The 24,504-nt window shown below is 36.9% G+C and overlaps 3 protein-coding genes across 52 annotated transcripts; all 3 read right to left on the bottom strand.

The window, feature by feature from the left end:
* Positions 1-11: 11 nt before the first annotated feature.
* LOC104704165 (small ribosomal subunit protein eS27z-like) lies at positions 12-1,041 on the bottom strand. Its single transcript, XM_010420297.2, has 3 exons — positions 931-1,041; positions 413-441; positions 12-322 (listed from the first exon to the last, which is right to left on the bottom strand). Exons 1-3 carry the CDS (start codon positions 1,039-1,041, stop codon positions 196-198), a joined length of 267 nt encoding a protein of 88 aa, XP_010418599.1. The 3' UTR covers positions 12-195.
* A 2,439-nt stretch (positions 1,042-3,480) lies between these two features.
* Positions 3,481-4,501, bottom strand: LOC104699798 (ubiquitin-related modifier 1 homolog 2). Its single transcript, XM_010415190.3, has 4 exons — positions 4,411-4,501; positions 4,061-4,136; positions 3,863-3,945; positions 3,481-3,765 (listed from the first exon to the last, which is right to left on the bottom strand). Exons 1-4 carry the CDS (start codon positions 4,431-4,433, stop codon positions 3,648-3,650), a joined length of 300 nt encoding a protein of 99 aa, XP_010413492.1. The 5' UTR covers positions 4,434-4,501; the 3' UTR covers positions 3,481-3,647.
* A 6,696-nt stretch (positions 4,502-11,197) lies between these two features.
* On the bottom strand, positions 11,198-23,401 carry LOC104699794 (uncharacterized). 50 transcript variants are annotated; one of them, XM_087457127.1, is made up of 27 exons: positions 23,312-23,401; positions 23,111-23,227; positions 22,917-22,988; positions 22,632-22,754; positions 22,293-22,508; positions 22,121-22,208; positions 21,963-22,037; positions 21,797-21,883; positions 21,644-21,708; positions 21,433-21,550; positions 20,690-21,266; positions 20,266-20,508; positions 20,168-20,190; positions 19,877-20,024; positions 19,692-19,788; positions 19,532-19,622; positions 19,222-19,447; positions 19,046-19,111; positions 18,816-18,916; positions 18,631-18,725; positions 18,379-18,430; positions 18,158-18,277; positions 17,821-17,998; positions 17,502-17,596; positions 17,177-17,284; positions 16,801-17,080; positions 16,497-16,727 (listed from the first exon to the last, which is right to left on the bottom strand). In XM_087457127.1, exons 17-20 carry the CDS (start codon positions 19,272-19,274, stop codon positions 18,706-18,708), a joined length of 240 nt encoding a protein of 79 aa, XP_087313253.1. In that variant the 5' UTR covers positions 19,275-19,447; positions 19,532-19,622; positions 19,692-19,788; positions 19,877-20,024; positions 20,168-20,190; positions 20,266-20,508; positions 20,690-21,266; positions 21,433-21,550; positions 21,644-21,708; positions 21,797-21,883; positions 21,963-22,037; positions 22,121-22,208; positions 22,293-22,508; positions 22,632-22,754; positions 22,917-22,988; positions 23,111-23,227; positions 23,312-23,401; the 3' UTR covers positions 16,497-16,727; positions 16,801-17,080; positions 17,177-17,284; positions 17,502-17,596; positions 17,821-17,998; positions 18,158-18,277; positions 18,379-18,430; positions 18,631-18,705. The 50 variants fall into 50 exon arrangements, 46 of the variants coding, with proteins under 46 accessions (XP_087313253.1, XP_087313292.1, XP_087313282.1 ...); XM_087457166.1 differs by having other exon boundaries at positions 17,821-17,952; positions 19,532-19,604; positions 20,266-20,556; positions 21,828-21,883; XM_087457156.1 differs by having other exon boundaries at positions 17,821-17,952; positions 20,168-20,556; positions 22,293-22,367; positions 22,427-22,508.
* Positions 23,402-24,504: the final 1,103 nt, after the last annotated feature.

The following is a 24,504-nucleotide window of genomic DNA, read 5'->3' as shown; positions in this document are numbered from 1 at the left end:
TTTATAATCCATATGAAAGCAAATTTATTATAATCATCAACTAGAATGAATGAAACAAAGTAACAAGAGGAGAAACACACAAAACGGTATCTAAAATAATAATTCATCAAAAAAAAAAAAAAAAAACGACAAGCAAGCTTTATGATATCTGATTCATTATATAGTAAACGACAAGCAAGCTTTATTCCTTGTAGATCAATTAATAAGCTTCCTGAAAGCGCATCCTTCTGAGAGCTTCGTCTTTCCTCCAGTAGGCTGGCATAGAACGTTCTGGGATTTCCCGCACACCACAACCGTCTGTGAGTGACTGAACACAGTCGTGCTGCCATAATATAAACCCACAAAAAACCCATTAATAAGTCAAGTTTCTTTTATCTATATATAAGGAAGAGAGATTGTTTTCAGATCTTACACGTTGAAGCAGCATTCGCACCTCACATACTACAGTCAAAATCATACAACATTAATATTATCAGAGTCCATAAAGAGAGAGAGAGAGTATATAAAAAAATTGAACTAAACGAATTCCAAACAGAGAGATTTGGTTTTCAGGATTCTATAAAGAAGCAAAAGGCTTCAAATTAATTTACAAAGACTTAACAACATAAACTACAGTCAGAATACAAAAAAGGTGTGTTGATAAACTTAAGACACTAAGTTAGGGTTCATGCCTTAAAATTTTGTAATTTACACCAACTCTAAACAGAGATATTTGGTGTCTATTGTAATTAGGAAAATTTACAAATCTTAGTCAACAGATGGTTGACAAACCAATCAATAATCAGACTCCATCTAGATAGATCATCAAAACTAGGGATTTTGATGAAAAAATCAAATTCACAAACTCCATATTTACTTGCAATTCTAATCATAGAGATATATTGTTTCTATAGGTTCTAAAGAAGGAGAAAGGATTCAAATCATCATTACCATGAAGAAGGAGTTTGGAGACTGAACAAGACGCTTGAGCTTATGCTTCCTCTTTTCAAGCTGAGCAGGAGGGTTAAGCAGATCGATATCGTTTTGAAGAACCTGTTCCATATCAAAAATATATATAATATTTTAGCTACTTCCGTTTTAAAACCTAATATTCTGCCCTACGTGATGGAAAAAGAGATCCAATGACCCGAATATCACAAAAGGATTCATATATCTTCTATAAACAAAATCAAATCAGAACATGTAAGTGGAGAGAATAAAGTGTGACAGAACTAACCATATTCGCAAGAATCTCAAGAGACGACGACAACGATAGGCTAGAGAGATTTATACAAGGGATTACTCATTTGCTAGGTTAACTTGGATATCAAGTCATTTAGAAATCGTCAGAATCTATTAACATCCCCGCACAGTATTAAAAATACGATAAAATTTTGGCCTTTGGGACCTTTTAGAATAATTAGAGACTTTTACATTCTCTTTTATTTTCATTTATTTTATAATTTATAGAATCGAGAGTCATCGTCCTTTTTAGAAAATAAAATAATAAATATTCTAGAAATTCCAAAGAATGTATCTTGGTAATATTATTTCCTCAACATATTTTCCCAAAAAGAATTATCCAGATGTACTCCAAAAGTTGGTTTATTCCTCGTATCTAATAATTTTCTAAAAATTGTTTAAATGTTTAGTGTCATGAATGTAATTACAATGTACCCATTGAATTTATGTTTTCGATTTTAATTAAAAAAATAATAAAAAATAAACATCATCAAATTAAAATACACGTCATCTTCCATAATCCAAGTCACAACCCAAAAGAAAAAAAAACTTAACGGCTGAGTTATAGTAGTTACAGGAAAATGAAAGGTCTCATCAAATCATATGACGGCTGAGTTATGATATTTTGTGGTTGAGTTATCACAAGAAATAATCTGAAAACAAACAGTTGATTTATATTACTTGTCGACTGAGTTATAGTATTTACGGGAAAACGAAAGGTCTCGTCAATTCATATGACAGCTGAGTTATAATGCTTTGTGGCTGAGTGATCACAAGGAATAATCTGAAAGCGGAAAACGAAAGGTCTCGTCGATTAATATGACGGCTGAGTTATAATGTTTGACGCATGAGTTATTGCACAAAATAAAACAAATGTATTACAATAATACTACATTGGACAAGTTTCGCATTGTGCCCAACTTGATTACATCGAGAACATGTGTTTAGCTCATGGCTTAACGCGTTCAATCCGTAGTCATAAAAAACAAGCTTCACAAGCTTGTCGTGTGTTGTTTCTGCATCTATCTGCACAACTCTACACGCTCTATCGTTAGTGTTAAATACATATTTGTGTTTCTTTACCCTATTACCGGAACTTGATCCATGAAAGAAAATGAAGAACAAGGTGAAGAAAAAGTAGAAGAACAAGGTGAGGAAGAAGGTGAAAAAGAAAGTGAAGAAGAAGTAGAAGAAACTGAAGAAAAAATAGAATAGCAAGGTGAAGAAGAAGGTAAAAACCATGTAAATAGTTCACTTATTAACCAGTTGAAGAACAAGAGTCGAAGGAACGACGTTTCGTATTTCCAGAAAAGAAAGATGATGACATGGAATGCTGACATGGATGATGCGTCCGACGTGACAAGTCAGCCATCAAACAAATTATAACTCAGCCAAAATATAACTCAGCCATCAAACAAATTATAACTCAGTCACAACATGAATAACATTACAATAATTAAAAAACAAAAAATGGCTTCCAAATTCAGCCGCTTCATCAACTGAAAATATATAACTCAGCCGTATCGTTTAATAAGTCAGCCGTAATTGAATAATATTCTAGCAATTTATCTTTTGCTACTAAGTCAGCCGTAAAATGACTGAGTTGTACGATAAGTCAGCCTATCACGGCTGAGTTATAGTTTTTAATCATAACTCAGCCATAACTACATCTCATAAGTCAACCGTTTTTCATAACTCAGCCATCCCGAAAAAGTTAATTCAGCCGTGTTGTAGTGATAACTCAGCCAAAATTTTGACAACTCAACCGTAGGGTGAAAACTCAGCCGTAAGGACGGCTGAGTTATAGCATAACTCAGCCAGATTTCAATAAGTCAGCTGTAACGCTTGGCTGAGTTATGCTATAAGTCAGCCGTCCGCTCTTACTCAAATTTTTTCCATAAATCAACCGCAACATACCTATAACTCAGCCGTCATTACCTCTGTAACGCATTATGACTGAGTTATTTAATGCACGTCAGCGATTTCTGACGTGACATCTGACGTGGCAATATCATTTTTGTAATTACGTTTTTCCGGTAACATAAAACAATGGCACGTTGGATATTTTGAAAATACCCGAAATATATTAATAATAAAAAGAAGATTTGTAGATTCTCGTAATATTACCTAAATGTATAAAGTAAATCTCTCTATTTTTTATGTAATTATTTTAGTTTTTTCCATTGACGGTTGGTAAAATAGATTTGTCAATCAATAAGATAATCTGTTCTCCTAAAAATATTTTCGAATGTAGAGGGATTTTCAAAGATTCATAAACATCATTCATATTCCCTCAATTACAAATGACGTGGTTGAAAAATATCACTCAGAAACAACAATGATCTTTGTTAGGAATATTGTTCATCACAATTCACAAGTTGTTGGAAAAGAGCAGAATGATTGATGTGATGGCTAATTTCAATACTTCATCCACCGTGCAGAGTAGAAATGAAGACTACAACATCTTTATCTTCTAATGTTGTATCGAGCTGGCCGCTAAGCTCCCAGTCGCAGTCGTTAACCAGCACGAGAACTCCAGGCCTCCTGCATTTTATCATGGATCCCAAAACACCATTATTGTTATTAAACCTGCAGGGTTCTTGCTAGAAGAAAAAAAAAAAAAGAAAAAAGAAGCTGTTACACAGTATCGCCTTTCATGAACATTTCAGGTCTTTCCTTGATCAGATTGGTACGAACCCATGAAAGCAAATCCTTCACTGTCAACTATATATAAAACAGTGTAAAAAGAGAGAGAGACACCAGTCAGCGGCTTAGAAGAAACTCTTTGGTTGTTGGTATTTAAAAATCATCAAAAGAGAGAGAGAGACAACAAGCTTACGATATCTGATTCATTAGGGAAGTTGATGTTAACTTTATGAATCTTTATGGAGTCACAGAGCAATTCTAAACCTCCACTGCAGGATCAGGATCAAGATTCAAGAAGCACATATGATTCATGATAAAACCAAATTAGAGGAATCTCTCATTCACTACCAATTGATTCAAGAGCTGACCGGAATGTCAATTCTGATTTCGCCCAATCCAAAAAAATCATTACTTTATAAATCAGTACTGAAACAGAGAAACCATAATCGAAATCACTATATAATTTTCATGAACTATCCCGACCAACGAGAATGAACAGGCACCATTAAGAAAAGAATCAATCGAGCGAGTAAAAAAGTGTACCCGAACTCAAGAGTTAATTGCATCTTTGAATGAAGTGGGTGGGTATCTCCGCTTCGTGTTCACGCTAGAAACGAGGACCAGCAACGGCATACGTAGACGTTTCAGCTTTTGGGCTCTTATTAAAGTAAGGCCCATGTTATAATGCCCATTACCTACCCAATCCGGTTATTAGGGCGATGACACAGAATCACAACCGTTTGTTTTTCAGCCTTAGAATCAAAGTCGACGGATGAGATTCAATCAGCACAACAATCTCCCGTGTTACTCACATGACGCATGAACATGATTAGGCCTGGCAATCCGACCCGAACCGAATTGTCCGAACCGAACCGAACCGAGATTCGGACAATTCGGTTCGGTTTTATTTGATTTCGGATTCTGATCGGAATTGTTATAAGGGAATTTCGGTTATGTAATCGGTTAGGTACGGAGAGGCATAATCGACGGAAACCCGAAATTAAAACCTAGCTATTTAAGCTAATAATCCGGTTTATTTCATTAGCTACTAATCTAACCTAATCTATCTAAACTCTCTGTCTTTGCGGCGACTGAGAGAAGAACTTCGATTTTCTGTTCGATCCTGTGTGTTCTTGTCTCGATCAACCGTGTTCTCAATCAATCCAGTGTAAGTTCTTCTATCTTAATCTTTGGTAAGTTGTTCTCGTTTAAAACAAACCAAAATAAGGCGAAATCTTTGTTCTCTTTAAGCCATAAACAGTTAAACTACTTGATCCGTTGTGTCTTTGATTCGTCGTGTGTCTTTGATTTGTTGTGTGTGTTTGATTTGTTGTGTGTCTTTCATTCGTTGTGTGTCTTTGATTGGCGACAGATAAATCGATTTATATTCGTTGTATAGATCTAGGGTTATTAGTTGTTATGATAGGGTTATCTTGGTTTGGTTCTTTTGCTTTGATGTTCGATAGTTATTAGTTGTTGAGATAGTGTTGTCTTGGTTTGGTTATTTATCTTTGATGTTCGATTGATATGTAATCTCTTGATGTTCGATAGTTAGTATTTGTTATGATAGGGATATCTAGGTTTGGTTATTTTGCTTTGATGTTCGAGACTTATTAGTTGTTATGATAGGGTTATCTTGGTTTGGTTCTTTTGCTTTGATGTTCGATAGTTATTAGTTGTTGAGATAGTGTTGTCTTGGTTTGGTTATTTATCTTTGATGTTCGATTGATATGTAATCTCTTGATGTTCGATAGTTAGTATTTGTTATGATAGGGATATCTAGGTTTGGTTATTTTGCTTTGATGTTCGAGACTTATTACTTGTTAGGATAGTGTTCTCTTGGTTTGATTCTTTTTCCTTTGTTGTAACTTAATAGATGTCTCATAATTCTGGTGAAGACAATAGCGACCCCGTCCTACATGAAGAGATTGATGATGGTCCGCCAGCTTCTGCAGTTGGAGAGAAGAGAAGACGAACTCAGCCGAGGAGAAAGCCAGCTCATAGGTCTCCGGTTTGGGAGCATTTTGTTCAGCAAGCACATGATGATGCTATTGCGAACTGTCGGTACTGTGGTCAAGAGATAGGATGTGACACAGTGATTCATGGAACAAGTGCAATGAAGAATCATATTAGTAGGTGTAAGTTGTTCAAGATGCATCAAGAGAGTGGTAGTCAGAATGTGTTGGCTGGTGATAGCAGTGGTGTAATGACAGCAATCAAGTATGATCAAGGTTTGTTCAGAAGGTCTGTGAATGAGATGATCGTCCTTAATGAGCTGCCGTTTGCATTTGTGGAGTCTGAGGGATTTAGGAGATTGTGCAGCAACATGCTTCCAATGTATACTGTCCATTGCAGGAAGACAGCGACATCAGATATATACATTATGTTTCTTCGATACAAAGAAGCTTTGAAGGAGTTGTTTAGTAAGAAGCAGAGAGTTACGATGACAACTGATATTTGGGTAGCTCCAACGACTTCTTGCAGCTATATGGTGGTAACGGCTCATTGGATTGACAGAGATTGGAAGTTGCAGAAGAGGATCATTAGTTTCAAGCCAGTCACATATCACAAAGGTGATACAATTGCTGAGCACTTGGTTGCCTGTCTAGAAGAATGGGGAATCGAGAAGGTCTTCACAGTAACAGTCGATAACGCTAAGGGGAATGACAAGGCTCTAAGGGTTTTCACAGATGCTTTGATCATGAGAGGACCTGATGCTTTAGTAAGCAATGGTGAGTATCTTCATATGCGGTGTTGTGCGCATATCCTCAACTTGGTAGTGAGGGATGGTTTATCGAAAGCAAAAAGGAGTATAGTTTCAATCAGAAATGCGATTAAGTATGTGAGATCATCTGGTGATAGACTGAAGTCGTTTCTGTTGAGGGTCGATACAGGGAATGTAGGTAGAGGTAGTTTGTGTCTTGATGTTGCTACTAGATGGAATTCCACCTATCTAATGCTGACAGTTGCAGTCAAGTTTCGGGTTGCTTTTGAGAAGATGTTGACCGAAGATAAGTTGTATAACGACTATTTCATGGAGACTGAAGAAAATGGAGAGACTACTGGTGATGAAGCTGAGTTGAATGGACAGAAGCGTGTTGGTCCTCCTACTTTTGCTGATTGGGATCAAGTGCAGAGGTTAGTTAAGTTCTTGAAGATATTTTTCAACTGCACTTTGTCTTTCTCAGCCACCAAATCAGTGACCTCTACTTTTTGCTATAACGAGATTGTGACTATTGAGAGGAATCTGATCAATCTAAGCACAAACGGTGATGTGCTACTAAAGACAGAAGCGATGATGATGAGGAGTAAGTTTGAAAAATATTGGGATGGTCTCTTGAACATGAATCCGCTTGTGATCATCGCAAGTGTGTTTGATCCCAGGAACAAGATGCAATTTGCTGGGCTTTGCTTCGACAAGCTATATGGAAAAGACAGTGTTGAAAGTACTCATCTAAGATCATCAATCAAGGGTGTCATGAAGAAGTTGTATGCAGAGTATGTGATGAAGTTGAGCTTAAGTGAACATGTAGTACCAACTACTGCTGGAGTCGGAACTGATCCTGTAGTATCCGCAAATGATTTGTTTGATTTGTCGGATGAGGATGGTTATGAGAGGATGGATACACTATACTCTGAGATGGTGGCTGAAATTACAAATGAAGAATGTAGCAGTGAGTTAGATATTTACTTGTTGGAGAAACCGGTGCCAAGGACTCCCTCTGCTTTGGGATTGGACTTTGATGTTTTATCTTGGTGGGGGCTCAACAGTTCTAAATTTCCAGTCTTATCCGAGCTAGCTAGAGATATCCTTGCTGTTCAAGTGTCGTCGGTTGCTTCTGAATCCGCATTTAGCACCAGTGGTCGCATCTTGGACCCATATCGCAGTTCTATGTCACCTTTCATGGTTGAATCGTTGGTTTGCACTCAACAGTGGCTAAGGAACACCATTCAAGCTGAGAAACTAGCCAGCTTAGTTCAGATGTTTGAAGAATTGCAGTTTCATGAGTCCTTAGGTAATCATTTTCTCATAATTCTTACATTTTTCATTACGTTCAAGCAAATTGACTAATTGATAATTATTTTCCTTGTGCAGCTACAGAAAATGCGACTCATGCAGCTGCAGTTCCGTGATGTAGAGATGAACAAAGGAGACTAGAACCAACTAATGATCTAGATAAGTTGTCTCTCACACTCTATATCTTTTTGCAAAAAAAAACTGATAACTATTAACTATTTTTTGGAATCGAGTTAGTAGAAAATGACAATAGACCAAATCCATCTGGTAATAGGAGAGGATATTTGGTATATTGTCAATTCTCATTCTCGGTATTAACTTGTGGCAAGTGACTTATTTTTTGAACAAATGTCTCCTAATATCTTTGTGACCTAAGTATTAGACCTTCATGGAGACTTTTGTAAGTGTTCTTTTTTTATAAATTGTCTCCCATAGTCTCTTTATGTATAAGAGAAGTAGGATTGACTGATGAACACTTGTACTTGTTGTCTTTTGTAAGCATGAACTGTATGCTATCATAAGCATATGAGATGTTAAATGTAATGAAACAGTTTGTATTTTCTGATGTGTTGAGTTGTGTTTGGTCTTATATAGTGTTTTACTGACATTAGGTTATTAACCGAAATAACCGACCCTCCGAACCGAATAAACCGTGTTCGAACCGAACCGACCCTATTGATTAATCGGTTAGTGTCGGTAGAGTTTTCAATTTCCGAATAACCCGATAACCGAAAAAACCGATCCGAATTACCCGAATAAACGGAAGTCGCAGGCCTAAACATGATGATTAGGCATGAATATATACATACAAATAATAGCTTCTTAATATAATTTGAATGGACGCATATTAGCATATTTTCACTATATATAAGCATAATAATTTACTAAAACCTTAATTTATTTGAAAAGATTATTTATTTATTTTTGGGGACAAATTTGAAAAGATTATCTATAAAAGAATCATTATATAATAAAATAGTTGTACAATTGAAGAGGTTGAAAAAATTATTCAATCCATTCAATTTAAAATGGCCAACATGAAAATGTATTTTTAGAAAATAACATAGGAAAAAAGCCCAATTATAAAATGTACAAGCTTCGAAATTAGAGTATGTTTCGTCTGCCCATGTTTTTGTGTTTATTTTTTGTGAGCGGCTTTTTCATATGTAATTTTTTGTGTGTGGTTGTATTGAAGTGTAATTTTTGTTTATTTCGTCTAGCCATTTTTGGTTTTGTTTTTTATGTGTTTCGTTTAGTGATAATGCTTCACACTTAGAATATTTTTTATGTGTTTCGTCTAGAAATCGTTTGGCTTTTGGCAGTTAGGTAATTTTTTGTGTGTTAAGTCTTGCGATCATCGTGACACATCGTCGGGTGGTTTTGTGTGTGTGTGTGTGCGCGCGCGCTTCGGCTAGAGCGTTCGTTTCATGTCCGTCTGCTTTAATCATTTTGTGTGTTTTCGTCTTTCGTTTGTCCGCGTGCACATGTATATGTATATGCATGCGACACATTCACACTCTACACATACATCTATATGTATATGCATGCGACACATTCGCACCCTATACATACATCTATATTTTATGCATGCGACGCACGCACCCTATACATACATCTATATTATGCATCATAGTTCATACATTCACACCCTAGACATACATCTATATACATCTTTTCATAAGAAGAATCATATGTTGCATTTACATACACAGGCGGATAGTCGGATTTAACTTCAAAAGGCTGGCCAACAGAAGATGGGAAGCTCTCGGACAAACACAGTCACTTTGAATTATAGACACCCTCTGGAAGATCAAAATCAATCTTCATTACTACAATCTTTATTTAATTTCCGCTTGTCAACAAATGATGTACGGTACTAAAAATCCAGCAAAAATAAAGAGGAAAACACTAAAACCAATCTTTCTTTGTTTTCTCACAAAAATTATAAACCCATTCTACGTTTTTTAGACAAACATATATAAATTGACGTAAAAAAAAACAGAGAGCTTGAAGATATAATTGATCTCACATCACTGAAGTCAAGACTCAAGATAGCATGCTATATATATATATATAATTAACGACACACATATATGTAACTATAAATCAGTTTACTAAGAGACGTGTATATCTAAAGAACAACAATTTATTTGATAGATTCTCATCACTAAAGTTAAAAGGCAACAAGATATATAAATGGATTCTAAAACCATAGCATTTGAAATTTTGGTTGAACTCCATGAACAAAATATTTGGAAGATAACGAACAGGGGTAATTAACAGAAACTAACAAGAATCTTTTAAAAATAGTAAACAAACTAGACTATTTTACCTGTAAGATGACGATGATGCCTTTGTGTTTGCTTTTCTCTCGGATGTTGAGATATATAAGATAAGTTGAGTTGAGAAGAACAGAACAAAGAGAATAATAAACAGAGTGTGTATTTGACATTTGTAAGTAAAGAACCGACTAAGCGGATTCAGATTTCTGTCCGAAGAAAGAGTATTTATAGACTGGAGTATTTTAATTTTTTCAACAAAAATATTACAATTAAAACGGTCAAAAAATGTTACCGTTTCACAACGTTCATATTTTCCTACTCTCAGGTCAAATCAAAACGTTTTTAAACAATATGGGAAATCGTAAACGCACTCAAGTTAAAAATTAATTCGTTTTTTTTTCTTCAATCTTTTGTATAATTCAAATATTTAAAATGTTACCGTTTCACAAGTTTAAGAATATTTAAAATTAATTCGTTTTACTTTTTTTCTACCAAATCAAAAGGTTGGAACAATTGGGGAAATCACAAGCGCACTCTCAAGATAATTTTTCTTCTATCAAGATAATTCTTTTAATTCTAATAGAAAGTCTTTTTACTACTAATAGTCACGGAATAGTAAATATTTGAACACCGAAGATCCTCCACCTTGCTCGCAGTGTTGTTGATACCTACATAGATATATATCATATACGTATTTCATAATCAAATTTGAATTATAGAACCATAACTTTATATTTTTCTTCGTTAGAAAAGGTAGAAATATTGATTATTGCGAACCCAATCTGTAAGAAATATCCAACGTTGCAAACCGATAGATAATTTGAATGAATTGGTTGCGATGACCACCGAATTTGACAATAGAAAGTTAATTTTATTTAATTAATAATATACACTTTGATGAAAGAGCATTAATCGGATTAAGCGCACGTGGTCAAAAGGTTATCACATCTATTTTAATCAAGTTCTCAGTTCTCTGTTACGTTATCACATCTAATGTTCTTTTTTTATTTGTTCTTTAGGACTGAAAGACGGTTTTTAAAAAATCCACTAATCACAAAAACATTAGATGTGATACACACGTATCCTTATTATTAATGAAACAACACACTGTATCCAAGTCTGCTCAGCACCTCAAATGAGGTTTGTGTCCTCAGCACCTCAAATGAGGAATTGTGTGTGTTTTTACCTTGCTATTGTTCTTCCAACGATATTAACTGCTCTTTCGATATGTTTTCTCCATATTCCTTCACAGCTGATTTGATCCAAAGAACTTCCTGTTGCAACAAGACAAATAAGAGTCTAAGAATTTGTTCTCACCAACTTATCATTGTACCATAAAACTTTCACACGCTACCTACATAGACTGAAGACTTAAACATGTATTCACGATATAGACATTTCCACCTTCATGATTGCTATAGCAAAAATAAAACAGTAGAAAAACAAAGATATCATGCCGGAAGATTTTTTGAAAACAACAATAAACACAAGAAGCTTGTTTTAGGAAAAATTAATACAGACCAACGAGGAAATCAAAGCTTAAAAATACCCAGTAAACATATAACAATCAGAAGAAAATTACAGATAGACAAAGGCGTCAAGACAAATAAACCCAAAAAGATGGAAGCCCCAAGACCGCATTAGCCACACCTTTGTACTCTGCTTTCAGTACTAGAACGAGACACAGTGGGTTGCCGTTTAGACGACCAAGAAATAAGATTATCCCCAAGAAATATACAAAACCCCGATGTAGAACGTCGTGTAGATGGGCAACATGCCCAGTTGGCGTCGGAATAGACGGTGAGTGAGTTGTCGGAGTTCGGTGAAACATAAGCAGCATTAGAATAAACAGTGACTGTAGTCGGGGAATTCTTGTAGAAATGGAGCCCATGATCGAGAGTGCCCTGAAGATACCGAAGAATACGCTTCAACGCATTGAAATGCGACTCCCGGGGATCATGCATGAAGAGACATACTTGTTGAACGGCAAAAGAGATATTTGGTCTTGTGAAAGTCAAGTACTGCAATGCTCCAGCCAGGTTACGGTATAACGTCGAATCATCAACGGGAGGCCCATCGTCTTCAGCTAACTTACTGTGCGTATCGACTGGAGTAAGACATGGTTTGTAATTGCTCATGCCGGCGCGAGCAATGATATCGGTGGCATAGTTGCGTTGATGAAGAAAGAGGTCAGTGCTACTACGGGTGAAAGTAATGCCGAGAAAGTGATGTAGTTGGCCAAGGTCCGTCATTTCGAACTCCTTGCTTAGAGATTGAATGATCATATCAAGGAGAGACGTGGAGGACGCGGTGAGAGCAATGTCATCCACGTACAAGAGTAGATAAGCAAGATCAGGCCCATGATCATAGACAAACAAAGAAGCGTCGGAGAGACTCTGTTTGAATCCAATGCTCTTTGAATAGTTGGCAAACCTGGTGTTCCAAGCTTTAGGCGCCTGCTTGAGACTGTATAGTGACCTGCGCAATAAACAAACATGATCGGGTTTCTCGGGATCCACATAGCCGGCCGGTTGATACATGTAGACGACCTCGTCAAGGTCGCCATTGAGAAATGCGTTCTTGATGTCGAGTTGGCGAAGCGGCCAATCTCTAGTGACAGCTAGATGAAGAACTGATTGAATAGTTGCAGGCTTCACAAATGGGCTAAAAGTTTCATCACAGTCGAAGCCAAGCTCTTGAGATTTGCCATTAGCCACAAGTCGAGCTTTATAACGCGCTAAGCTCCCATCTGCATGCTACTTATGTTTGAACAACCATAAAGAACGGATCACATTAACGTTAGGAGGACGCGGAACAAGGTTCCAAGTGCCACTCTTAATTTGAGCATTGTATTCCTCATCCATAGCATTATTCCAAAATGGATCTTTTGCGGCCTGAACATGAGACAAGGGAATGGGAGAAACAGCATTAACAATAAGACAAAGCCGAATTTGAGGCTTATATATGCCATTTTTGCTGCGAGTGGTCATGGGATGAGTAACTTGCGAAGGAGGCAAGACAGGAAGAACAGGCGGAGGACCAAGAGTTGTGTTTGAAGAAATATGAGGAATAGGCGGTATGATGGGAGATAGATGAGACGGAACTGTGTTTATGGGAGGAGTTGGAATGTTTGGCTTTGTGGAAAACGGGAAGATCGTTTCATAAAAAACAACATGGCGAGATAAAATGATCTTATGTGTGGAGAGATCAAGACACTTGTAGTCACGATGATTAGAGGGAAAGCCAAGAAATATGCAAGTTGTGGACCTAGGAGCAAGTTTGTGAGGAGAAGTGGGTAAAAGATTAGGATAAAATAAACAACCAAAGACTCTAAGATGAGAATAAGATACCGGTTTTCGAAACAGTTTAGTGTAGGGAATCTCATGACCAATAGTGGAGGATGGAGCGATGTTCAGCAGATACACCGCCGTGTGAAGAGTCTCGACCCAATAGGAGTAGGGTAAGCTTGCTTGAGCTAAGAGTGTGCGAACAGTGTTGTTGATGGTCCGTAGCATCCGTTCAGCTTTCCCGTTTTGTTGAGATGTATGGGGACAGGAGAACCGGATCGTTGTACCCTCCGACGCCAAGTGATTAAGGTGCATGTTGTTGTTGAATTCTCCCCCATTGTCACATTGAAGAGACTTGATGTTGCATCGGAATTGAGTCTTCACATAATTTGAAAAATGAAGATATCTGCTGAACATATCCCTCTTGTGTTTGAGTGGATAAATCCAGACAAACTGAGAAAAATGGTCAAGAAACAATAGGTTATATTTTATTCCACTTAAACTGAGAATAGGAGAGGTCTAAATATCAGAATGAATAATATCAAAATGTTGCGAGACAATTGTTTGAGAAGACATAAAAGGAAGTCTTGTGTGTTTGCCAAGTTGACATGCATGACACACATTATTTTGCTGATTAAATAAAATAGAAGAAGAAGAAGAAGCTAAAAGACGATGATTTGTGCTACTGAGGTGACCAAGACGTTGATGCCACACATCACTAGTCGGTGCATACACCGTGAGAGCATGTGGGGAAGCAAGCGACTGGGGAAGAGACACCGAGTAGAGCGGACCTGGGCTATTGCATCGGAGAAGCTTGGTCCGAGTTTGAAGGTCCTTAATAGAAAAACCAAAAGGGTCAAATTCAAGAGAGCAATTGTTGTCGATAGCAAAACGACGGACATAGATCAAATTCTTAACCATGGAAGGACAAACAAGAATATTTTTGAGCTGAAAAGGACGAGAAGAAGAATTGAGAGTACCATGACCAACAGTAGTTACAGGCGCAAGAGATCCATTACCGACTGTAATCATTGGAAGTGTGCTCAAATTATGAGTAGAACTTAGATTACCTTGATTGTTGGTGACATGAGTGGTCGCACCGGTATCCATGACCCAGCCGCCATTGTTGGAGTCCTACAACGTCATAGTGTTGAAAGCATGTGCAAGAGCAGACGACACATATGCAGATTGATCAGTAATGTGAGCTGGTGGGGCTTGAACAAGATGAGCAATAGCTTGGGGAGGTTGAGGATGTGAACCAAGGATGCCCAATGCAGCGTGTGAGGGATGTGCCGGGAAGTGTTGTGGAGGTCGAACAAAGTGCTGGAAAGGATTCGCGACGTAGTACGGAGGTGGTGTCGGCCCGTAAGAATAAGGATATGGAGCTTGAGGAGCGCCATAATTCCAATTGTTCGAGGACGGGGGCCAATAGGTGTTGTGAGAACGACCACGACCACCACGGTTGTTGCATCCGCCACGACCGCGGCCACAACCACCACCCCGATAGAGAGATCCCGATTGTTGTTGATGACGAGGGTGATGGTCCGATGACGTGAAGAGCACGTCAGGTGAGGATGGATGATGGGACATGGTAGGGGTGACACGAGTGTGCTTTGAGAGATGTTCCTCTTCCATAATGAGCATCGAACGAGCAACCGAGAACGTTGGAAAATGTTCACGATGTTTGATCACATTGATGATGCTGTCGAACTTATCCGTCAAGCCGTTGAGAAGATGGAGCACAAGTCCACGATCTGTCACCGGGGAGTCGATATTCGCAAGAAGATCAGAGAGGTTCTTCAATTTCTTGCAATATTCGTGAACACTCTGGTCTCCAATCGTGATTGTGCGCAGCTCGTTTTCCAACTGGAGAGCTCGAGCTTCTTTGTTGTCACGAAAGAGAGCCTCGATGGTAAGCCACAAGTCACGAGCAGAGTACTTTGCTTTGAGAACCGTGCCAAGAATCGATTCCGAGATGGTACCGTAGATCCACATCTTCACCAGCCCATCACGTTCTTTCCATGCAGTTTCGGTGGTAGATGACGAACGAGAGGAACCGTCGAGATGGCCGAGAACACCGTAACACAGACAGTGAGTCTCGAAGAGCTCACACCACTTGTCATAATTCAGTTTCTCCATGTCAAGCACAATAGGGACGTATGTTCGGATTTGAGAGATGCCAAAAGGCTTATCATTAGAATAAACAGCTGGAGCAGTCATGAAGAAAAGACAAAAGCAAAGCAAGAAGCGAAGAAGAAGAGTAAAAGAAGAAAAGACACAAAGAGGAAGAAGAAGAAAATTAAAGAGAAGAAAAGAGCGGAGTTGGATCAGTTGTGCGGCTAGGGTTTAAGATGAACCTAGTGTTCTGATACCATCTAAGATAATAGGATAATCTCCGTGAGGAGTATCATCACATATATGACCACTATATATATTATGTATAACTAGGATCATGTATCGAGAATATTCTATACAATATAATATAAAAAATGTTGCCATATATCTATTCTATCAATATGTATTTCATAATCAAATTTGAATTATAGAACCATGACTTGATTTTTTTTCATCGTTAGAGAAGGTAGAAATAATGATTATTACGAACCCAATCTGAAAGAAATAACTAACGTCGCAATCCGATAGATAATTTGAATGAGATGGTTGCAATGAAAAACCAGTTGTACCGGCCATGACCACCGAATTTGACAATAGAAAGTTAAATTTATATTTAATTAATAATAGACACGTACACTGTACTTTGATGAATAATGAAACGGCATTAGTCCTTTTTTTTATTTGTTCTTTAAGATTGAAAGACGATTAAAAAAAAAAATCCACTAGAAGTGATACACACTTATCACTAACCTCCAAGTCTGCTCGAAACCTCAATGAGGTTTGTGTCCTCTGTTCATAACTCTAATCTGATGCACACTGTAGCGTAAATCTGAGGTTATGTGTGTGTTTCAGGTGGATAGAGTTAAGGAGCCAAATTAGACAATGGGGATGAAATGATATTATCGGCCATTGCTTCTGATCCAAAAATTTTAAGCGCTGCCAATTTTCTGGCTAATTCGTTATAAGTATAAAAGGTTTTGATCGATCTTGTAATAACCGGTTTGATACTTTTTGATAGTTGGACAGTAAAATTATTTGTCTTTCAATGCCTCCTGATGACTTTTTTCTTTCCCTTATTTACTCATTGTGTAAATATATAGATATACCTGAGAGCAGATGCCAAGACTCCTTTAAACACCAAAGAGAACGGTGTAGTACCTACAAAACGCACACCATTAGGTATTTGTCTTAAGGCGCGATGTTACTTTTAAAAGAGATATCTGCTTCTTACCTTGCTTCGGTTCGACCATAGTTGATGTGACCCAATAGTGGTCCAGCAAGACCCCACTGTGAGCATCAACATTTGGTGACGGGTTCTATAACAAGCCATCATAGCATTTGCAAGTATATTCAAATTCGAAATGATCGGCAAAGGAGTTCGCAAGCCTTGTCATACTTTCAACGTAATCCATTACAAGAAACGATCCCCCTGTTATACTAGAAATGATAGAGATACTCCCTTTCCAAGCTCGGTGAGAACAGGGTGGCACAACTTTGTAAAGCTTTGACACCTACAGAGTAGGAAAGATTTGTAAGCCACTCGACGTCTGGACATTGATAGAATTTTGAGAGCACAACAGAATAGAAAGAAAAACAAAAAAAAGTACCAGCTGGAAAAGAGGGTCATCAGGTAAATGCTTCAAGGCGAACTCTCTTTGCCATACATATCTTGGATCAGTTTTGCGCAGAACACCGTGTCCATATCCTGGAACAACCTGCAGACAAATCATGACGAGGTCAACAGAGATATTTAGTAACATTACAACATTAACTAGAAGAAGGGGGGAAAAAAACTCTTATGGCGGTGTTAGTTACTAGAAGCTATGAGACTGGTAGACCAAACTTTGAGGTGATTTTAAATCATTTTCGCAGGCTCAATTTGTTTGAGACTTTCATCAGTCATGTACAGGTACAGGAATTGTATGTTTTTACCTTGCTATTGTTTTAATGTCTTCCAAACATATTAACTGCTCTTTCGATATGTTTTCTCCATATTCCTTCACAGCTGATTTGATCCAAAGAACTTCCTGTTGCAACAAGACATATAAGAGTCTAAGAATTTGTTCTCACCAACTAATCATTGTACCATAAAACTATCACACGCTACCTACATAATAGACAAAAACAACAACAGAAAACTCATGAATAACATGTATTCACGATATAGACATTTCCACCTTCATGATTACTATAGCAAAAATAAAACAGTAGAAAAACAAAGAAGCTTGTTTTAGGAAAAATTAATACAGACCTGTGGATAGTGATGTAAAGCCTCATGAGCTCTTTCATCTTTTCATCACCAAATCCCAATATGTGGGAAAACAAATTTACACTATAATCCAAAGATTTATCTGAGGGGATGGAATCACCATTCTTGTACATCCTGCCGATCATTTCGAATTTGAATATACTTGCAAATGCTATGATGGCTTGCGAACACAAAAATAGAAGTAAAGAGTACACTATCAGTACCGAAAACTCAGAAGCTAAATACAAAAATAGAAGTAAAGAGTACACTATCAGTACCGAAAACTCAGAAGCTACAAGAAACATGAAAAAGATTACAAAAATATATATTCTTCACTAACCTCCGATAAACATACGCAGCTACAACAGTAACACGAGCAATCAGGTTGAGACAATCCTCATATATTGGCTCCTAGAACCTGGACAAAAAGATTTTTCGGAGAGACCACGATTGAGCTTCCCTGCAACAAAAAAAAAAAAACAACAGAACACACAAGAAATATAACCCGTTGAGAGAAAGAGACAGAAGTAAACCAAAACGAAGGGAGCCAAGAAATCTTACCTGTTTCCAAGGTGATTTTGTTACCTTCTGCTAGCGCATCTTTTCCTAGAAGCTGCATGCAAAAACAAAATGTGCGGGTCAAATAAATTTATTACAGATAGAATTTATGTGCTAGGACTGGTTTCTTCTATAACTCAAGCCAAGTTTAGATGCCCAGACTATCGTTCAAAACCTTAAAATGTATATCGCTGAGACAAGAGGTCAATAGTCACGATATTGATACTTAATTATACAAGGATAAGTAACAAGTACCTGGACAATTTCATTAAGATCTGCAACACCTCTCTGGCCTTTGTCCTGATGTTGATGAAATCTGGATCGAACTTCTCATAGAAAGATTCCAATGTCTGAAGAATAAGAAAAAAAAAGCAACTTTTTATATACAAGAATCGAGATAGGGAAACCAAGACAGGTAAAAACATAAATAATGCTTATACGAGTCTGCAGCAGTTCTGAAACCAAACACCATCTGGTTAATCTCAATCGAGACTTCGTGGAGCATCTCTCATCTGAATGTGTGTGTACACAGCAAGAACATCTGGGAAACACAGGAAACAGAGGATCAACAATAGCCAATATTAAACAAGAGAACCGATAGGCAAAAAGGTGTATAGAATATAGATGCGAGGTAACATGAAAGTTAAACTCAGAAATCATACGACCCCACACTGTAATCCCGGTGCCTCCTAGTCGATCTGCATCAAAGAGAGACAGAGATGTTTTCACTTGAAACCTGAAACATCCACCAAAAAGGACAAAATCATGTTTGAAAAGTCCCTGATGGCACAGTCCAAAACTCAAAATCCAGTCTATTAATTAAAAAAAGAGATAGCTGACATATACCACAGGGAAAGAGGAGGAAATACATGTCCAGCCTTGTGCATCAGAGGAGACATTTGACATTTGCAGGGATTTTTGACATTTGTATGAGAGACGGCATCCTTCAAGAATCAAGATAAAGACATTAACAGAACAAAGGATCTTGTGGTTGTAATAAAGAAGATGATAAGAAAAAAATGTAGCATATCTGAAGAAAGATTTATCATATCAGTCCCGTTGCCTCTACCATCTGCATCAAAGAGAGATATTTTTGTAAAAAAGACATTGAATACAAAAACTAGTTAAAAAGGGACAAAGTACTCTTGAGTCTTACAGTTGCAAGGGTTTTGACTCTTGTATGAGAAAAGGCTCTCAAGAAGAGGCTTGGTGTGAGTTAAGCATTGCAGCTATGAAACAAGTATTGCCTGAAGGTGTTGAGCCTTTTTCATGAGAGGAAAATATATAAGAACAAACCAAACTTGAAATTTTTTTACCTCTCGCTGGTCTCCGGAGACCAGTGAACAAATTTCTTCATTTTGCCGGTAATATAAACCATCTCCAGTAAAGCTTGTGTAGCTCCATCGAGTCCAGCTGCAAGAATTAAGTATAAGTGAGTTTCCAATTCCACATATTGCATCAAAAAGGGAAACAAGAAGATAAGCATAACAATAACACTCACCAACATCATCCCATTTCACAGATGGCTTCTATCCACTATTGTTGTGTTTATCATCTCTACTAAGTTATCATCATGGATCTTTCCAGATTCTTTCACAGGTTTTGGGCTTGCAGGAAACTGAAACTGAAGATGGAGATGCTACGTTTCTCTACATAAACAAGGATCAAAAAGAGGTTTTTAGTACACAATTAATCCTAATACATAAACATATATCACTTAAAAAACTACCAACAATACAGTCATCTTCCACATTTAGGATCAAAAAATAAGAGAAAGAAGCAAGGCAAATACCTTATTACCGGACACTCCAACACCTAAAATATGAACATCATTAATGCCAGAAACAAGCAAAACAGACATTAATATGGTATTCAGAGGAGCCAACTTACATAGCTACAACCATCCCGGATTAGATCATAATTCATTTGCAAAAAACGAAGAAAGAAGTAAAAACAGTGTTAAGAGGAAGAACAAAACCCCTGCATCTATTAATGTTAAGAGGAAAATCAAAACCCCTGAAGACATAGCAGAGAGGAGAAGCGTGTCCATCAAAGCCATCAATGATCGATAAAAGTATCATCCAAAACCTGAAATAACCTGATGATGCTTTTCTCTTAAAGAACTTTGAATATCTGTAACAAAAGACAGGGTCTTAGGCTAAAAGCAACATTACTTGAAACCTGAAACATCCAATAAAGAAAAACCAAATCATGTTTGCAAAGTCCAAAACTCACAAAGCCAAAATTCAAAATCCACTACTTGATGAAAACAATTAGATAGGTGACATATATTAAGGGGAAAGAGAACAATAACCTGAATAAACAACATGTCCAGCCTTGTGAATCAGAGGAGCTCAAACTTAGCAGACGTAAAGAGACACAATAAAGACATTAATACCAAAATAATTTAAAAGTTCTTCAGGTTTATCAAAGATTCTAATGTACATAAACATATACATTTAGGCGAACAAATGGAAATAAGACTTCCACTTCCATGATCCAAGTTCCTATACGAAGGTAATGGCGTCATGTAGAAAGACAAACGACAATCCTAAGCAGATATGATAAGCATTTAAACCATAGAATATAAAATCAGAAAGAATAAAAGAGAGATAAGGGAGGAGGGAACAATGATCACATCTCCACGTAGTTTACAACCCAAAAACTGGGAAAAAAGAACCATTAAGAACAAACCTATAAAGAAGCCAAAATGACAACCATTAAGATAAGCAGAGAGAATTGGGGAAAGAGACCAGTTAGTAACCTGAGATATAACAAAACAGAGGAACTTGTGGTTGTAACAGAGAAGATGATAATAAAAAGATGTAGCACAGAAGAAACAATGACAATCTCCATCTTCAGCTGCTCTCTTTCCATCTTTAATAACATACCTATAAAGAAGCCACAATGACAACCATTAAGAATAGATGCAGGCATGAGATAAGCAGGGAAAACTAAGGAACGAGAGCAGTTTAGTAACCTGAGACATAACAAAACAGAGGAACTTGGGGTTGTAAGAGAGAAGATGATAATAAAAGGATGTAGCACAGAAGAAACCTTAAAACATGACAGACCAGAAGAAATCTGTCCCGGTGCCTCCACGATTTGCATCAAACAAAGATAAATTTTCGCACAATGCTAAGATTTATCATATCCGTCCTGGTGTCTCCACGATCTGCGTCAATTTTCAGACTTAAGCGGAGCACCTAAGAGACTTGAAAAAATAAGACATTTAACTAGTTGAAAAGAACAAAGTTTAAGAACAAACTCGTCTAGGAAATAATTTGTGGATCATCTCTCTCATATGAATGTGTGTGAACACAGCAAGAACATCTGGGAAACACAAGAAACAAATGACCAACAATAGCCAATATTAGATAAAGGAAGCGATAGGAAAACACATTTATGGATGCAAGGTAACCTGAAAATTAAAACTCTGAAATCATACGCACTCCTACAATGATTTCTCTCCGAACCTCCCACACTGTAATCCGGTTGCCTCTAAGATCTGCATCAAAGAAAGACAGAGATGTGTTTCACTTATATAGAAGGAAAAAGAAAAAATCGGTTGAGAGGAAGAACACTACCTGAAGATTTAGTGCAGAGAAGACAATAACGATCTATCAAAACCATCACCCACCGATCAAAGCATCCTCCAAAATCTAAAATAACATAACAGGTAAATGTCGCATGAAAACATAATAATAAAAAAAAGCTTTTAAGGGATTCAGTTTAGAAACCAAACCATAGAAGAATAACATGAATAGGAGTGACAACTGACAGGGATCAGTTGAAGCCATCACCAATCAATTGTAAGATCCTCCTCCACAAATCTAAACCAACAAGAAAAAAACAACAAGTAATTAGTAACATGTAACTAGAAATTAAAGTGAAAATTCAGAAGCAAATAGAGATACGTTTAGAGAACGCCCGAAGACGTAGCAGCATGGAGAAGAAGGTGATGATCAGATCATAATTCGCTTCCAAAAGACCTGCAAGACGGAAATAAGAGAAAAAGAAGTAATAGATGTGTTAAGAGGAAGAACAAAACCTCTGAAGAGTGAAGACGTAGCACATAGATGAAGCGTGTCCATATCAAAGCCATCATTGATTAATAAAAACATCATCCCAACCTGGAAAAAAAAAAAACAGAACAACAAGTTAGAAACCAAGTCCAAGAAAAGAACAAGCAAGTGAAATTCCAATGATCGATTCAAAAATAAAAAACAGAGACAAGTTTAGGATAATGTCACTACCAACAAAACGAACGAGCAAAGATACTAGAGAGAGGAACAAAACCCCTGAACACGTGAAGACGTAGCACAGAGAAGAAGCATGTCATCAAAGCCAACATTGATTGATAAAAGCATCATCCAAACCTGAAAAAAAAAACAGAACAACAAGTTAGAAACACCAAACCCTGGAAAAGAACAAGTTAAAATCCAATGATCGATTCAAAGAAAACCATCAGAGACTATTTTAGAGTCACCACCAACGAACGAACGAGTGTAAATACCGTACTAGAGAGAGAGGAACAATACCCTTGAAGGCGAAGCAATAAGCGTGTTCATCAAAGCCATCATAATTGATTGGTAAAAGCATGTCATCAAAGCCTGGAACAAAAAACAGAATAACAAATTAGAAACACCAAACCCTAGAAAAGAAGAAGCAAATTAAAATCCAATGATCGATTCAAAGAAAAGCATCAGAGACTAGTTTAGAAGAATTTAACCACCACCAATGAAACGACCGAGCGAAGATATTGTACTAGAGAGAGGAGCAAAACCCTTGAAGACGTAACATAGAGAAGAAGCGTGTCCATATCAAAGCCATCATCATTGATTGATAAAACCTGAAAAGAAGAGAACAACAAGTTAGAAACAAAACCCTAGAAAAAAAACAACAAAGAAGTGAAAATCACAGTGATGGATGTCACCACAAACTTGACGAACGAGCGAAGACGAAGTGATGCAGAGGAGCCAAGAAGAGGAAATAAAAATAATTAAGGAAATTATGAGTGAGAGAGCATTATTTTATGAGATTTTATAGATGAGGTGTAAGCTATTGACGGTCGAGATCTGATCATGCAATTTTTAACGACCAAGATTAAAACTAAAAGTCGGTAGTCAAACAACTTTGACTTTTTTATCCAGCTGGCAAATTTCTTTTTGTTTTCTTTTACGAAGTTTCCTTTTTTACTTTCAAAAAATTTGCTTCTTTTTATTTTTCGTTTTATTTTTCGTTTGGTAAATTTCCAAAGTGACCGTCAGAGAGATTCATGTAAAAAAGTTATTTCCTTTTTTTGGTCCCATCATACCAACTTCTTCATTAGCCCTGGGCATTTTAACCAAATCCTAAACCCGAATCCGAACCCGACCCGAAATAGATAGTTCGGTTCGGATTTAGGTGGTATAAAATACCTGATCGGATTTAGTTTCTTTGAAATTCGGATACTTGATTGAGTTCGGGTATTACCCGATATCCGAAGTAAATCCAAATCAACCCGAAATAAATACAAAAATGCATCTAAGTGGGTTTAAACCCAAAACCTTAGACCATAATTAATGCATCAGAAACCATTTTGCCACCTTAATTATATATATATATATATGTATGTATTCTAAGATTGACTTATTATTTTTCTTTCTCAATCAACATAATCCATAATTGTTTTATTTTTTCCAATACCCATATCAATTTTACTAGAAACATCACAAGCAAATCAAAAAAAAAAAAGTGATACTTTGTGGGGTTTAAAGAGTGAGTGAGGTTGGAAGATAAATATGACTAATATCATATAACTTGCTATAGATATTGTTAGATTTGGTAGAGAATTTGAAAGATTTGATTCTTGAAGTGGTGACCATGGATAAACAAAATTAGGATTTTTGGCTGAAGAAAAGAGAGATGAAGAAAAAAGAGACAAGAAGAGGGAGGTAGAAAATAATTTTTTATTTTTTTTTCACTACAAAAGAAAAAAGTTTTTTTTTTAATGAATTCGGGTATACCCGAAATTACCCGAACCCGAAGCCAAATTATCCAAACCCGATCTGATATTATAAAATACCCGATTAAGTTTTATATCTTTACATCCGAAAACTCGAAGATCCGAACCCAAATCCGATCGGA

This window comes from Camelina sativa, chromosome 7 (genome assembly GCF_030686135.1).
Source record: "Camelina sativa cultivar CO46 ecotype springtype chromosome 7, ASM3068613v1".
Lineage (NCBI taxonomy): Eukaryota > Viridiplantae > Streptophyta > Magnoliopsida > Brassicales > Brassicaceae > Camelina > Camelina sativa.
This window is presented reverse-complemented; position numbering and strand designations above follow the sequence as displayed.

Coding starts and splice junctions, on each gene's coding strand:
- LOC104704165 (XM_010420297.2), bottom strand. CDS start 1,041: ATGGAACAGGTTCTTCAAAACGATATCGATCTGCTTAACCCTCCTGCT. Junction 442..930: donor CTCCAAACTCCTTCTTCATG/GTAATGATGATT, acceptor TTTTGACTGTAG/TATGTGAGGTGCGAATGCTG. Junction 323..412: donor TGCGAATGCTGCTTCAACGT/GTAAGATCTGAA, acceptor ATATTATGGCAG/CACGACTGTGTTCAGTCACT.
- LOC104699798 (XM_010415190.3), bottom strand. CDS start 4,433: ATGCAATTAACTCTTGAGTTCGG. Junction 3,946..4,060: donor TCCCTAATGAATCAGATATC/GTAAGCTTGTTG, acceptor TTTTATATATAG/TTGACAGTGAAGGATTTGCT. Junction 3,766..3,862: donor TTCATGAAAGGCGATACTGT/GTAACAGCTTCT, acceptor GATAAAATGCAG/GAGGCCTGGAGTTCTCGTGC.
- LOC104699794 (XM_087457121.1), bottom strand. CDS start 19,274: ATGTCTCCTCTGATGCACAAGGCTGGACATGTATTTCCTCCTCTTTCC. Junction 19,112..19,221: donor TTTCCTCCTCTTTCCCTGTG/GTATATGTCAGC, acceptor TGGATGTTTCAG/GTTTCAAGTGAAAACATCTC. Junction 18,917..19,045: donor GGAGGCACCGGGATTACAGT/GTGGGGTCGTAT, acceptor TGTGTTTCCCAG/ATGTTCTTGCTGTGTACACA.